The 16399-nt window shown below is 53.6% G+C and overlaps 1 protein-coding gene across 1 annotated transcript in view; it reads right to left on the bottom strand.

Annotated features, from left to right (window-relative positions):
• NKAIN1 (sodium/potassium transporting ATPase interacting 1) overlaps positions 1-10167 on the bottom strand; it is a 42352-nt gene extending 32185 nt beyond the window's left edge. The window contains exon 1 of the mRNA XM_039230108.1: positions 9725-10167. Coding sequence (XP_039086039.1) covers positions 9725-9778 — 54 coding nt within the window. The 5' untranslated portion in view covers positions 9779-10167. The remainder of the gene's footprint in view (positions 1-9724) is intronic.
• Positions 10168-16399: the final 6232 nt, after the last annotated feature.

Raw genomic sequence — 16399 nt, 5'->3', positions numbered from 1 at the left:
AGGGAGCGCACTGAGTAGTATAAACAGAGGCTGCAGTAGATTACACGCCTATTATGAGCAGTCTCGGGCTCTGAGCACTGGTAATTATGCCTAATTGTGCATTTAATTGTGTAATTGAAAACCCACATCTCTGGTTCAGGCAGGGGCTGCAGAACCTACCCCCCCCTCCAAAAAAAAGAGGCTTAGGAGCCATCACTACCCTGAAAATCCCAGAGCCGCCTCCCTTTCTAGTACAAGGGGTAGCCAGAGTGGACATGGTGGGAAACAGCCTACAGACACCCCTTCCCCTCCACTTCCTGTGTCAGGAGCTCAGCCAGGCCCTGTGATTTGGGACAGCTTTGCGCGGGACGGTGGGGGGGAGCAATACTTAAGGCAAAGGAACATGGTAGGAGCACAAAAATGCCCACAAGATTTTCATTATTCCTAATAGATACCATTTTATGCTATTGCCACTGCCCTCTCAGGGCCTCGAACCAGCATCTGGTGGTTTCCAAGAGCCCTGGAGTCATCAGGTCCAACACACGTCCAAGGGGTCATCCAACTTACATACAAATTCTTAATCCCTGTCAGGGACAGGGCACTCACCGCCAGAGAGTGTCCGTAGGTACCTTGAAAACCACGGGATAGAGTTCAGCAATCTCCTCTACAGTTCCCGGATTCACGGACTGGAGAAAATGAGGCCCAGAGAAGGGCAGGGCCAGCTCAAAGGCAGCAGAGGGCGCATTCTGTACCATAGGGTGACTGCGCACCAGGAATTATGCCCGGCCCTTTGTGGCTGCTTCATAAATATTTGCCGAAGACAGCTCGGGGTAGGGTTAGCTGGTGGTGATTCTCACTCTCTGACCCAAGGGGATTTGGTTTTTCTGGAGTTTAAGAAGCTGACCTCCAGTGGCCCGGGGTTAGTGATGGGTCAGAGCCTCCTGCTTTTGAACGTCTGTGGTCTGGGACTTGAGTCCACAACCAAATATGCCATACGGGCACGTGGGATGGGGATGGCATGGATGCTCATTCAAACAGAAGGCGAGGGAAGGAGAGGTCACGGGAGCCCCCGACGACCTGACCCCTACGTTAAGCCTTGGGCAGGCCACTCGAGGCAGAAGTGTCCTCTGCCCGGAGTCCGATTCTCACGTCATTGCCACTGCCCTGCGGCATGACGGGCTGGTGCAGCAGCAAGTCTGGTCTCTCCCTGGGAAAGGATGGAGCTCATTGCTAACCCAGAGCTGGAGAGGTCCTCTTAGATGGTGGGTCCAGCCTCTCCCTTTACAGAGCAGCCACCTTCCTGTCTGCTCCCCTCCGAGAGCCTGGCGCTCTCTCTGCATTATCTCAGGCCATCCTGTGTTGGTGGGCTATTACTATTCCCATTTTCTAGAAGAGAAGACTGAGGAACAGTAAGGCCAAGGCCACATAGGCTTAGTAGAACTTCTGCTTCACCTATGTCTTCTACTGATTCAAGAGGGGACATGGCCCGTACAACACAGTATTTAGATTCCTAGAACATGCCATTTCCTTTCTGGAGCATTAAAGGGTGTGACCCCACTGTGAGCGCCACTCTGCACATTGTATCTCAAAAGGAGCCTCCTGGCCACCCTCTGAGGCAGATTATTATCCTGATTGAGAGAAGTGCAGGTGCAAGCTCAGAGAGGTTAAGTGTCTTGCCCGAGGTCACCCAGCTACAAAGAGGCAGAGATGGAAGTCAATGCCCAGCCTGACCCCAAAGCCCAAGGTCTTCCCTTTTGACCTCTCTGCCTCTGGCTCATCAGCTGTTTTGAGTGGCAGAGGCCAGGAGGCTGGGTAACGCGGTCAAGCCCACAGCCACGCTAATAGCGCTTCTAAAATCTCAGTGCTCACTGGCAGAAGGGACTTGATTCATCTGCCCTCTCCCTCTCTAGGTCAAGGCCAGAGGGCTGAGGGCACTGCACTGCGCTCCCTCTGACCAAAACTGGCTCCATCCCCTGTGGCCTGGAATGAGCTTTAAAAAAATTTTTTTTGGATGTTTGTTTATTTTTTAGAGACAGCCCGTGCGGGTGGGGGAGGGGCAGAGAGGGAAGGGACAAAGGATCTGAAGCAGACTCTGCACTGACAGCAGAGAGCTCGATGCGGGGCTCAAATCCACAAACCAGGAGATGGTGACCTGAGCTGCAGTCAGACACTCAACTGACTTGGTCACCCAGGGGTCCCTGGAACTAGCTTTTATTTTATTTTTTTTATTTATTTATTTTTTTTAAATATTTTTTTAATGTTTTTTTTATTTATTGCTAGGAGAGAGAGAGAGAGCATGAGCAGGGGAGGGTCAGAGAGAGAGGGAGTCACAGACTGAAACAGGCTCCAGGCTCTGAGCTGGCAGTCAGCACTGAGCCCGACGCGGGGCTCGAACCCACAAACCGCGAGATCATGACCTAAGCTAAAGTCAGACGCTTAACCGACTAAGCCACCCAGGAGCCCCAGGAACTAGCTTTTAAAAAGCACATCTTAGGGGTGCCTGGGTAGCTCAGTCCGCTGAGAGTCCGACTTTGGCTCAGGTCATGATCTTGCCCTTCGAACCCTATGCTGGGCTCTGTGCCGACAGCTCAGAGCCTGTAGCCTGCTTCAGATTCTGTGTGTCCCTCTCTCTCTGACCCTCCCCTGCTCATACGCTCTCTGTCTCTCTCTCTGTCTCTCTGTCTCTCAAAAATAAATGAACATTTAAAAAAATAAATAAGGGGCACCTGGATGGCTTAGTCAGTTAAGCGTCTGACTTCAGCTCAGGTCATGATCTCATGGTCTATGAGTCTGAGCCCTGCCTTAGGCTCTGTGCTGACCACTCAGAGCCTGGAGCCTCCATTGGATTCTGTCTCCCTCTCTCTGCCTCTCCTCCACTCTCACTCTGTCCTCTCTCAAAAATAAATAAACATTTAAAAAGTTTTTAATAAATAAATTAATAAATAATAAATAAATAAAATGAAAAGCACATCTTGGGACGCCCGGATGGCTCATAAGGTGGACCATGAGACTCTTGATTTCAGGGTTGTGAGTTCGAGCCCCACATTAAGCATTGAGGCTGCTTAAAAAAAATAAAAAGGGGCGCCTGGGTGGCTCAGTTGGTTAAGCGTCCGACTTCGGCTCAGGTCATGATCTCCCGATTCGTGGGTTCGAGCCCCACGGCGGGTTCTGTGCTGACAGCCAGCTCAGAGCCTGGAGCCTGCTTCGGATTCTGTGTCTCCCTCACTCTCTGATCCCCCCCCCTGCTCACGCTGTCTCTCTCTCTCTCTCTCAGAAATAAATTTAAAAACAACAACAACAACAACCAAAAAACCATTAGAAGATGTTTAAATAAAAAGAAATAAAAAGAAAAACCCAAAACAAAAATCCCATCTCTGGTCTCAACTCACTCAGCACCCACGCGCCCCTGAAGCCGGAGGAGAGAAGAGATGTCAGTGATCATGCTGACCATCTCTGCTTGGTCCAGATTTTACAAGCATTCTCATGTCTTTCTCCCTTGATTACTCATCCAAGGCCCAGACTGTATCCTCTGTTTCCTTGGTGACAAGTCACTTCACATCAGGCCTCAGTATGCCCATCAGGAAATGGGCATAAAAACCAAACCTGCGCCTGAGGGCTCACAGGTCTTCAATACAAGTTAATGTCTTCTCTGGATAACATCCCCTCACCCTGCCTTGTAGCAACCTTACACTCAGCACAGGCCTTGGGGTGAGTAGAAATGGGGGTCAAGCTGCTCAGAAGGTCTGGCCCCTTAGTCACAAGCCCGAATGGCTGAGGCAGGATTCCAAGTTCTCCCCCTGCGCCCACGCCCGGCATCCTCACATCCTATGGGGGAGCAGTGGGGCAGGCCGGCGGGATCCCAGGTCTGGGTTTAAATGCTCATGCTGTCCCTGCTAACTGTGTGGCCGTGGATAATTCAGAGTCACAAGGGACTGGGAAGGTGAAGTGCTTAACACGGTGCCTGGCTCACAGGAGACACGGAACCAAAAGAAGGGGTAGGTGCTGTCATTATTTCCCTCTAAAGCATACATTTGCCACATAACGAAGCTAAGACTTGAAGAGTTTATGGAAATGACCCTGACCGCTAAAATCTCTAATCCAGGCAGAGATGGGGGCTGCCTTGGCCCAAGTTTGGAGGCAAATAACAGCTAGCCATAGGGAGCAAGGCCCTGGGCCAGGCACCTTCTCACCGATCCCCCAAACTGCCCCGGGGTAGGAGCTGATGTTCTGACTGCTTCATAGGACAGAGGCAGAGGCTCAGAGAGGGTAAGGGACTCGCTGGCAGTCACAAAGCAAGGCAGCGATGGCTCTCTGACCCAAGAGATAGTGCTCCTGACCCCTCTGCTAGATCTCAGAGCAGCCGCCATGGATGGGGCGCTTATCTCAAAAACTTGCACCCACCCACCCCTGCAAAGGAGCCATCCCAGGGCCGCCCCCTGTCCCGCCCCCCTCCCCCCCTCCCAGCCCTCTTCTCCACTCCACATTGCTCTACCTGCCTCATAAAGGTCTTCAGGGTTGTTTGGCCTCAGTCTGTCCATCTGCAGAAGGGACTACCTGACTACCCCCTGCGTAGTGGTGCAAAGGGGTACGAGGAACAAAGAGAGTCAGTGGCCTGGCCGAGCCTGTGCTCCTGACTCCAAAGCCTGGCCCGAGGACCTGAGGTGCCTAGAGCAGAGCAGACCCTCCCCAGGAAGCCGCTGGCCTGCAGATGCTGCTGCTTCAAAGCGCAGGCCCCCGAGGGAGCCCAGCTCCCTCCAGTCTCCACCATCACTATGGCTAATAACGACATCAATCAGGTTGACCACGTTTCACACCATTACTCCCAGCTCAGCAGGAAGCTACATATTTTCCCCCTCACCCACCACCTTCCAGAAAGAAGAGCTTTCCAGAAGGGAAAAGCATGAAACGTTTTTTTCTGAATACCTACTATGTGCACGGCACCTGGCTAACCCCTTCTCTCTGACCCCGCAAGGTCGGCGGGGGGGGGGGACGGGGGAGGGCAGACTCTTTCTCTTTGCGGGAGGAAGAAACGAAAGTCCAGAGGAGTGAATGCAGGTGTCCAAGGTCACCCAGAGCCGGAACCGAGAACAAGCCTGGCAGTGATGTATTACTGGGCACTTGCTGGCTCGCGGTGCCAGTCACGTACATGATCCCACTGAAATGTTACCATGTTCAGATGAGGAAACTGAGGCCTGAGGCAGTGAAGAGATCTGAGGCCACATGCTGTATAAACACGAGCGGCTGACAGGTGCAGGCAGAGAGGGTGGCTCTCCGCTCAGGCAGGAGAGTGCGTGCCACCGGCTAGCTTCAAGACCTCAGGTCACCTTCCTGAGCCTCAGTTTCCCCATCTGAAATAGGGGATAGTGAGCACATCCATCCCGCTGTGTGGAATAACAATGTGGATAAAGACAGTAAAAAAGCTGACGTTTATCGATCATTTAACATGCACCAGGCACTTTGCCAAACACTCTACATATGTAAGCTCGTTTGGTTAAATGAGGTAATGCATATAAAGTGCTTAGCACAGGACTCCAGAAATGGGAATGATAATGATGATGAAGAAACTGACGAGGAGTCCCTTGGGCAAATCTCCTTGGTTCATCTTACAGGAAGAACAGAGTGGCCTGTAAGGTTTCAGGAAGGGTGGATCTGGAATGAAGGGCAGGAGTGGGGCAAGGGGAGGGAAACGAGAAGCACATAAAACTCAGGGAGTGAACAGCATTCAGAAGGTCAAGATGCGGGCCCCCTGGGAGGCCCGGTCCGGGTAAGCGACCAACTCTTGGTTTCTGCTCAGGTCGGATCTCACGGTTTAGTGGGTTCGAGCCCCACATCCGGCTCTGTGCTCGAAGTGCAGAGCCTGCTTGGGATTCTCTGCCTCTCTCTCTCTGCCCCTGCCTTACTCATGCTGTCTCTGCCTCTCTCAAAATAGATAAATAAACTTTAAAAAAAAAAAAAAGGTCAGGATGATACACTAAGTAGGTGTGCCTGGGTGGCTCGGTCGGTTGAGCGTCTGACTCTTGATTTCTGCTCAGGTCATGATCTCATGGTTCGTGGGTTCAAGTCCAGTGTGGGACTCTGTGCTGACAGAGAGGAGCCTGCTTGGGATTCTCTACCTCTCTCTCTGCCCCTCCCCCCGCATGAGTGTATGTGTGCGTGCATGCGCATTCTCTCTCTCTCTCTCAAAATAAGTAAATAAACATAAAAAAAAAAAAAGATGATACACCAAGTAGAATTCAGGAAGGGAAGTGACCCAAGATGTTCTGCAGAACCGCACCAGATGGAGGCGCCCTGAAACCTCCAGTCCAGCCAGTCCCACGGTCCCAGATGGGTAGAACTGGTGGGACTCTCAGAGACACAGACCACGGCTGCTTCCCATTTTACAGATGGAAAAACCAAAGCTTGCAGTGGGAAGAAGACTCGTCCGAGTTCACAGGATGTCAGTGGCGGAGGTGTACTTGAATCCAAGCCTTCTGCCTCTGCTACCTGCTGCTTCCCGCAAAGGAAGTAAGTGTATGTGGCCGGGGGAGGGGGAACCCAGATATGTTTTGGCCACAATTCCAGGAAAGCATCCCATGGTATATATTATTATGAGGACCGTAAGAAGCTATAGTTTATTGTGCCTGGCACAGCGCTAAGTTCGTTATATGTGTTTACTCTTCACAACGACCCTGAGAATAGGGAACTGTTTACATTATCTCTGTTTTGCAGATGACAGCATTGCGGCTCAGAGAGGGTAAGCAACTTGCCTAAGATCACACGGCTAGGAAGTGACAACGCCAGGACTCGAACCCAGGCCTCTCAGATCCAACTCCAGAGCCCTGTGCCTGCACTTGTCCATCTGGACGGTCCAGCCCCCACTTGCTCCTCCTACTCTCCAGTACACTCTCACCCTATTCTCCGTCACCCAAAGCAGGTCTATCCCAACTAGAAGAGTGTTTAGAACCAGCCTGTCTTATACTAACGATCAAACCCCGTTCCAAAGAGAAAAACTGAGCCGAGAAACATTTCACAGCCTTTTCCTTCTCGGCCCCTTTCCACGGGATGAGAAAACAGGCTCCGTTCTCTCTGGGATGATGTCAGGCTGGTGGATTCCAGCATCCAGGAGTACGCGGCAGAAGCCGCCAGGCAGCAGAGGCTCTTGGGATCTCGTGACAGCTGAAGGGTCCCGCTCTGCAATCCAGGCAGAGCAACAGAGGCAAGGGATAGAGCTCCAAGTCCCTTCCTGGAGCACCCCCCTCCCTCCAAATTATCTCACGTTAATTCCCACCAGTTGCCCGAAGTCACCCAGCCAAAATGTATTAGAGTCAGCGTCCCACCCAGGTCTTGCCTCCTTCCAGAGGCCTTATGCTGGCCAATTCTCTGAGTGGAAGGGTGGGGTTAGCTGAAAGAGAAAGCTCTGGAGGCCGAGAGCAGGAAGGACCTCCCAAAGGACCCCTGATTGCTCTGGGCCAGAGCTACTTATTTTTAAATTAAGAAGGCAAAAGGGGCACCTGGGTGGCTTAGTCAGTTAAGCGTCCGACTTTCGCTTAGGTCATGATCTCGCGGTTCGTGGGTTTGAGCCCCGCATCGGGCTCTGTGCTGACTGCCAGCTCGGAGCCTGGAGCCTGTTTCGGTCTGTGACTCCCTCTCTCTCTGACCCTCCCCTGCTCACGCTGTCTCTCTCTCTCTAGAAATAAATAAAAACCTTAAAAAATAAAAATAAAAAAATAAATTAAGAAGGCAACAGAGAATGCGGGCTTCAAAGCCTGACGCCTACCTGTAGAACTTCGGGCAGGTTATTTTATAGGATCATACGAGGATTAAATGAGTTAATACGTGGAAAAGGGCTTTACGAGAGAGCCCAGCACCCAGTAAATGCTCCCCAAAGCTAACCACGGGCAGCTGCATTAGCAGCAGAGAACGAGCATGCGGCAGGCTGCCACCAGTGCTTATCTTCGGGGTTGGGGGACCAGGCATAGAAGCGAATGTACGTTTAAGTTCTGCCGTTCGATTACTGATGGACTCATTTTTACAATATATGCATGTTACTTTTCTTCAAGCATAAAAAAGTCCTAGTTTAAAATTTAAAACTTAATACACAGAAAACAAAAAAAATTCTCTGAAAAGTTGCATCACTCCTTGGCACTGTACGGTCCTCCAAGTATATAAAGAACGGGGTTTCTACTGAGAGCCAGGTGTTACCAAATACCTGATTCGTTCATTTATTTTACAAATACTAATGGCCAGGCCCTGCTGGGGTTTAGCAGGGAAAGAAACAGATCATCTCTGCCCTTCTGGAGTTTCCACTCTACCTGATTTGAATTAAGCCCCCCCCCCCCCGCCAACCCTCAAGGATGGGCAATTTACAGACAGGCAGACCAAGGTGGCCCGGTGGAGGGAAGTCGCTTGCCCTGAGTCCCACAGTAGGAAGCAGGGCTTCTACCTTCAGGGTCTGGCTGTTTCTACCACTACCCAAGAGGGTAAGTCTGTGGCCGGAAAGTTTGGGGCTGTCGTCCCCAGGAGGAGAGAAGCAAGACGTATGAGGAGGTCTGCGCCTCCGGACTCAAACATCAGCCGTATCGGTTGTCAGTGCACGTGGGCGATCGTGGGGTGAGGCATCCGTGAGGCTCAGATTCCTCCACCTCACACCCTGCCTGGACTCCTGCCCCTGGAGGTCCCCATGCACCTCCGCCTAGAAGCTCAACACAGCTTCAGAACCTCCCAGTTGTCAGGCCTGAGCTCTAGGATGCGGCAGGAGACCCTGGCCGCTCCTTAACCCGCTTCCCAAATTCACCTGCCAGGGCCTGAATGCAAGACCAGACCCAGGCCTCTTGAGCCCCCAGATTCACTCCACTGGCCTCCCTCAGAGGAGAACTTGAGTTGCCTAAGCTGGGGCTCGGCATGGTTTCCCCAGAGGCTCCCCAAGGAGCACCCAAGTATCCCCACTGGTGCCCAGGCAGAAGGGCTGGTCTGGCGGTCCCCACCCATGGCACTGAGGTGCGACTGATGACTGATGGGGGGCGCCCCCAGCCGCAATGGCCACAGCCAAAGCAGAGAGGGCGGCCAGCACCCAGTTTGTCAGACTGGCCCAGGACTTGCCAGCTCCTGGTGACTCTCTCCAGAGAGGTGGGTGTCCATTTCCACCCAGGCTTGCCCGGCCGCGGGCGGGGGGGGGGGGGGGGGGGGGGGGGCGGAGGCGGGCAGATACAGCACAAAGGAGGAGCGAACGGTTCTTGGAGTCTAAGATCCCGATACACACAGATGAACGTGGACCAGGAGTGGTTAGAGATCTAGAGACACAGCAAGGAGAAAGCCGGAGACACACACCCACACCCACCCACCCACACACACACACACAGAGGAGCAGCGACTTTGTGAGAAACACTCACACGAGCGCAGACCCGGAGGAAAGGAGAGCCGCGCGCTAGCATAATCTAGAGGAAAACCCCCGGCAGGGACCTCCGCGGAGCCACCCAAGCGGTCCGGGACACACCCCCGGCCGCAGCGAGCCACAGTCCCACCGCAGGCCACTCGCGCGGGGCGGGGGACCGGCGCGCAGGACGCACTCGGGGACCGGGGATAGCCGGGCTTCGAGAAGCGCACACAAAGAGCCAGCCGGGCCAGCGGGCGCAGGCTCCGCCCGTGCGCCCCGTGACTCCAGCCCACCCCCCACCCGGGACTCGCGACAGCCGCGCACGGAGACGCGCAGCCCGCCCGGGACCCCGCCCCGCCGCGCCCCACGCGGCCCCGGCCGCCCCGCGCTCACCAGCTGCAGGCAGCAGAAGGCGACGAGCGTGCAGCGGCCGCTGCACTTGCCCATGGCTCCGGGGCCCGCGCGGGCCGTCCGCCGCGGCGCCCCTCTCGCTCGGCGGCCGCCGCGGCCGCCGCCGCCGCCTCCTCCGCGCCGCACGGGCTCCGCGTCCTCCCAGCTGCGCGCCCCGGGCGGCGGAGCCGGGCGCCTAGGGCCGGGCCCGGGGGCGCCGGGTCCTCAGGGCTGGGGCCGGTCGCTCGCGCCCCGAGTCCATGGTCCGTCGGCCCGCGCCGGCTCCGCCGCGCCGCCGCCTCCTTTGTCTGGCCGGCCGGCCGCCAGGCGCGCCTCCTGCCCCGGGGCGGCTGGCGGAGAGCGCGGGGCGGGGAGCGCGGGCACCGAGCGCGGCGCGGCGCACAGCAGCACTGCCCAGCTGGGGCGGCCGCCCGAGCGCTCGGCGGCCGCGGCTTCCTGGCCCCACCACGTGGCTCCGCCGCCGCCACCGGGAGGGCGTGAGGGAGGGGCGGGGCGGGGCGGCCGCGGGAGCAGAGGGGAGGGGAGGAGGGGGTAGGGAAGTGGAGGGTGGAGGGAGAGATGGGGCGTGAGTGGAAGAGTGCAGGCTTGGGGGCTGCTGACGACCCCGGGTCGAACTCGGACTTCCCGGCCCATGGGCTGTGTGACCTTGGGCGAGTCACGCCACCTCTCTGGCCCTCAGCTTTCTTAGCGAAGTGGGAATAACGTGTGCTTCAGGGTTGCCAAGGTGAAAAGCAGTTGTATGAATAAAGCACTTAGCCCTGTGCCTGGCCTCCTGAGAGTGCTGGAGCACCCCTCTCTCCGCCCTGTCTGTAGGACACCCCCCCCCCCCCCCCCCCCCCCCCCCCCCCCCGGGTTTCCAGCTGTGGTACTCTCCTGCCGCTCTGGTTCCCAGATATGCTCCTCATCGCAGCCTCCCTCCGGAGTGTCTGGTCACATTTTCGTCCTTCCCTCTTTCCTTCTACTGGCATTTACTGAGCCGGGACTGCATACACACCCCTGGGGGCACCTGGGATCCAGAGATGAGCAGGCAGCGCTGTTCCAGAACCCACCGAACTTCCCAATCCAGGGACAGACAAGCTCCCAAACGCATGTGGGTGAAATGCCTGATGGCAGAGAGACAGAGAGAGACACGTCGGGCAGGGGGCTGTGGCCCACCCCTAACCAAGGCTGCACTGAGCGGAAGGAGTCAGAAAGCAGAAGTCTGCCTTCTTCAAGACACTCAGAAAAGCACTCGAACTTCCAGACACATGCCAAGTTCATGTGATCCCCCCTGCCTCGCTCCTAACTTCTGAGTCATCTTGGAGGTTAGGATCACTCGGGTGGGAATCCCTGCGGCCTCCTCTGGGCTTCTCTATCCCATCTGACCATTCTGTGAACAGTACCTTCAGCTAATATCTCTGAAATACCTACTATGTGCCAGGAGCGCCCCTGGGCATGAAAGGGGATGAACCAGTCTCTGTGCTCAGTGAGGAAAACCATGTAATGAGGGATTGTCAGTACAAGAAACATACAAATACATAATGACAGATCCTGATGAGGGCTTTAAAGGACAATAAAGAAGAAAAGAGAGAAGAAGGGGGCACAATCCAGGTGTGGAGACCAGGAAGGGCGGGCCTCCCTGAGGAAATGACGTTGATGTTGAGAAGACAGTAGGAGGGAAGGAGAGGCAGAGGAGTGGAGAAACCATGTTCTGGAGGAAGGAACAGAATGTTGCCAATTCTTCCGGTCTCCTTCATTCTAGCCAGCGCTCCTGACCCTGATCCTGAATGATACGGATTCAGACCCATGGTTCTGGGCCCGAACAGCCAGGGGCCAGCCCCCTCTTCTCCCTGGACTACTAAAATGGTCTCTTCTTGGCCCCCCTCCCCCAGCCATCCCTCAGCATTAACGCTTGGTATTTTCAAACACACAGGATACAGGCGGGCGCCTGGGTGGCTCAGTCGGTTGAGAGTTAAGCATCGGACTTCAGCTCAGGTCACAATCTCACAATGCACGAGTTCGAGCCCCACGTCAGGTGCTGTGCTGACAGCTCAGAGCCTGGAGCCTGCTTCAGATTCTGTGTCTCCCTCTCTCTCTCTGCCCCTCCCCCGCTTGTGCACACTCTCTCTCTCAAAAATAAATAAACAAAACACACACACAGGATATTCGTAGAGTTGAAAGTGCATGTGCTGAGGTTTTCCCTTGGAATAATAAAATAAGGTAACAGTGGGAACTTTTTCTCAGCCTTGGCGAGTGACAGCTGTGTCCAACCAGGTTTTGTGACTAGGCTTCCAGGAGGCTGTGAAGTCGCTGATATAATATGCAAAGCTTCGTGTGAGCAGCTGTGCCTTTTTCTGGGGGAGAGGCCCTACAGCTTTCATCAGATTCTTCAAAGAGTCCGTTTCCCACAAAAGAATACGAACTAGCCCCACGAAGCCTCGGCCCAGATGTAACGGCTCTTCGAGCAGACCCTCTCTGGAACCTCTTCCAGACAGAGCCTCTGCCCGTTCCCTCTGTGACTCTAACAATGCCAATCGGTAATAATAACAATCATGGCAATAGCTTACCAAGTGCTTACTCTGAGCCAGGCACTGGGCGTATATTATCTCATCCAATCCTTCTAGTAACAGTGGGTTCTGCTGGGGCTGTGACCCGCCCTCATGACCTGGAGCGGTGCCTCACCTTGGAGCTGGCAGTAGTTTGTGCTACCTCCATTAGAGCTTTTACTGGGATTTACTGTACCTGTCTGATTTCGCTGGTTTTCCCCAATAGACTGTGTGCTCTATGCGGATAGCAACTGTGTCATAAATTATCTCTGCATTCCCCGGGGCTTGGATCACATTGGGAGTCAGTGAATACGTGGTAAATGAATGATCTTCCTGGCCGCGGGCTTCAGCGTACCTTGTGCCCTCTTTACCACCTGTGAGCCCAGGGTTCTAAGGGGGAAGGCGATCTAATTGTAGGAACTGCCAGAAACAGCTTTGAAAGAAGTCTGGGGGTTAGGAGCTGGGGATGACGTCCGGAGGGGCTTGTCATAACCGGCCCAAGGGATGACTAACCCTTTAAGTAGGGAAAGACTGTGGGGCAAACGAAGCAGGATTTAGAAATAAAGGGCAGGGATGATTCAGAGCAAACCCACGCTTCCTGCGTGAGGAGGCAGAGTCATGGTCAGCCCCGGAGAGAGGCAGGGGAGTTGGTGCTGAAGGCATGGGATTTATGAGATGGTAAGGAGTTTCTCCTTTGCCCTGAACCAAGTGGTCACAGGGTCTGAATCTTCCACCACGGCCCCTCTGAGGGTTGGCATGGAAAGCTTCGGAGAAAGTTCAGTCCTAAGATGGCCGAAATGTGAAACCTATTAATTTCTCCTTCTTCCACATTAGAGGATGGAACGGGCTCGCTAATGATAGTTTCTGGCATATTTTCTGACACCCACCAGTTCTCCAACACTGGCCGATTGTCCCACAATTCACCGCGGTTCTGACATTAACTACCCAGAATGAGTGCACACCCCCAGCTTAAGGGTCAGTCCCACAGGACCGTCTGCGCTTCAGATGCCAGCTGCGAGACTGTGGTCACCCCTGCTTGTGACGGACCAGCTCTAAGTCGGGGGCCCCCATGACCCCCTCCTTAGGTTCGATAATGTGCCTGTGAACAGCTCACAGAGCTCAGGAAGGTACTTTACTTACCTTTACTGGTTTCTTAGAAAGGATGCAAATGAACAGCCAGATGAAGAGGTACAGAAGGCAATGTCTGGAAGGGTCCTGGACACTTCTGTCCCTGTGGAGTTGGTGGGGGGGAGGGGGCAACGCCACGCTGCTAGCAGGTTCACCAACCTGGGAGACGCTCTGGACCTTAGTGCTCAAGAGATTAGAGCCCAGTCTCCAGGCCTCCTGGTTTGCGGGGGCTGAAAGTTTCCACTCTAATCACTTGATCTTTCTGGTGACCAGCTCCATCCTGAGTCTATGTCGGGGAAGAGGGGGTCCCATCCTAAGTCATCTCATTAGAATCAACACAGATCTGATCAAAGGGAACTCACAAATAACAAAAGACAATCCTGTCACTGAGGAAATTTCCAGAATTTTCGGAGCTCTGTGCCAGGAACGGGGACAAAAACCGAATATGTTTTATATCATCGAACGACAGCTAACATCTCTTAAGCATTCGATACTGTTCAGGGCAATTTCTACGCATTAACTCATGAAACCTCCCAGCACACCTCTGAGGTAGGTACCATTATCATCACCCCCTTTTTTTTTCTTCCAGATGAGGAAACTGAGGCTCAGAGAGGTTAGATCACCTGCCCAGGATCGTGTAACACGGAGATGGCAGAAACAAGATTTGAACCCGGGCAGAACCACTTTGCCTATAACATTCCGATTGCTTTCCTTACGTTTTTCAAACTTTTCTTTCTTTTTTAAAAAAAGTTCATTAATTTTGACAGACAGAGTGAGCGAGCATGAGCAGGGAAGAGAAGGAGAGGGAGGGAAAGAAAGAATCTTAAGCAGGCTCCATGCTCAGCGCAGAGCCCAACAGGGATGGATCTCACAGCCTCAAGATCATGACCTGAGTCGGATACTCAACAGACTGAGCCACCCGGATGCCCCCCAACTTTCTTTTTTTAACAGCAGAACCTTTTCTTCAAAACAAATCATACACTTCTAAAACAAAACACGTGGAACTGCTCTTTGTTTGGGGAAAGAACGGTGGCTTGCTCTCTGGGTCTGCCCTCACCTCCTGTGAAGGCCTCCAAATTAGCACCTCCATCCAGGTTTCTCAGGGGCAGCATGGGAACACTACTGGCCTAAATGATCTCCAGGGGGTCTTTTTTTTTTAATGTTTTTTTTTTTTAAATTTATTTCTAGGAGAGAGAGAGAGAGACAGCGTGAGCAGGGGAGGGTCAGAGAGAGAGGGAGTCACAGACTGAAACAGGCTCCAGACTCTGAGCTGGCAGTCAGCACAGAGCCCGACGCGGGGCCCGAACCCACGAACCGCGAGATCATGACCTAAGCGAAAATCAGACGCTTAAACCGACTAATCCACCCAGGCGCCTCTCCAGGGGGTCTTTTTTGAAGAGACGAGAGATAAAGAAGGGGAGAACCTGAAGGGCAGAGAGGTTGGTATGAGTTCCGCAAGGTCACGTAGCATGTTAAGGTCAGAACTGGATGTCAAGATCTACAGGTCAGTTCTGTTCCTGTGCCGGGCACTGAGCCAGGAGCTCTGGAATCAAAAATGAACAGGATAGGGGCGCCTGGGTGGCTCAGTTGGTTAAGCGTCTGACTTCAGCTCAGGTCGTGGTCTCACAACTCGTGGGTTCGAGCCCCGCGTCAGGTTCTGCGCTGACAGCTCAGAGCCTGGAGGCTGCTTTGGATTCAGTGTCTCTCTCTCTGCCCCTCCCCCGCTCGTGCTCTGTCTCTCAGAAATAAACATTAAAAAAAAAATGAATAGAATATCCCAAGAATTCTCGGGATAATGGCTTTTGGGGGTTAGCACACTAGCCAACAGTGTGACATTGTCTATCATTTCTTTTTTCTTTACTTTCTTTCCTTTTTTTTTTTAAGTAATCTCTATATACATAGTGGGGCTCGAACTTACAACCCCATGATCAAGAGTCGCACGTTTTACCCACTGAGCTGGCCAGGTGCCCCCGTTGCTTATTTTCTTAAACCCAGAGCCTTCACCCATTTGCCTGCCCTCTCTGGTCCCTGATGACATCTGAGTGTGGCCGAGGCAGGACATGTAAACAGGGAGTTACTAGCGGTGCACAGAGGGGCCAAGCACCTGCAAGCACGGTGGAAAGAATGGTTAACACTGCTTGGGATTAGGTAGTGATGGAAAACTTCAGAGCAAAGATGGGGCTTGAACTCATGAACTGTGAGATCATGATCTGATCTGAAGTCAGACACTCAACCAACTGAGCCACCCAGGTGCCCCTCTTCAGAGCCAAGATGATGCTGACTGAAATATAGGTTGCCAGACAGAAAAAGAACTGCAGACACAGAAGCATCTAACAGCGAGGGGTGTTTCAGGAACTGTGACCCCTTCTTTTCTTTAACTTCTGCACATTCGTTTTACTTCCTATTGCCTCCTTACTGCCTCCCCTCCTCTCCAACCAACTTGCTTCAAAATCTCAGTTGTAGAGCAAATCTTAAAAGGAAAAAATAACTCTGATAAGAAGGAATGGCTGGGAGAAAAGAAATAGGCTAGAACCGGGCAGGGTCTAGGGTCTAGGTCAGGAAACGCCAAACAGCTCAGAGAACGTTGAGTCTCCTTGTCTGGGGTTCTGGGATCCTGAGTCCCTAGCACAGCAAATGCTGACAGCTAAGACAAATCTCCCTTTCCACTAGCCCTTGGTGGCCACACGACTTTCTGTTAGTCTGCCCTCAGGCCAGCCAAGCTGGGGACCTTGTGAGATGGCCCCTCCAATCAGCCCCACTTCGCTGGGCCTTCATTATACATGAGGCTTGTCCTGAGGCCACCTGGGGATAGGCAGACAGGCGGGGTTAGCTGCCTCAGGCCTCCGGCAAGGCCCCCAGGTCCCAACAGCATTCCCAGTCCCTTGCTGGTCCCCACCCCTTATCATTTTCCATAAGCCCTCATTCAGGCGACCTTCCACAGAAAACAATTCACTGAATCCTAAAATTACCGTCTTAGAGCCTGTGGCAAACGGCATCTATAATC

Source organism: Hyaena hyaena, unplaced genomic scaffold (assembly GCF_003009895.1).
Source record: "Hyaena hyaena isolate Hyena2069 unplaced genomic scaffold, ASM300989v1 scaffold_3, whole genome shotgun sequence".
In the NCBI taxonomy this organism is placed as follows: Eukaryota; Metazoa; Chordata; class Mammalia; order Carnivora; family Hyaenidae; genus Hyaena; species Hyaena hyaena.
The sequence above is the reverse complement of the archived record's forward strand: the minus strand, read 5'-3'. Positions and strand labels throughout refer to the sequence as shown.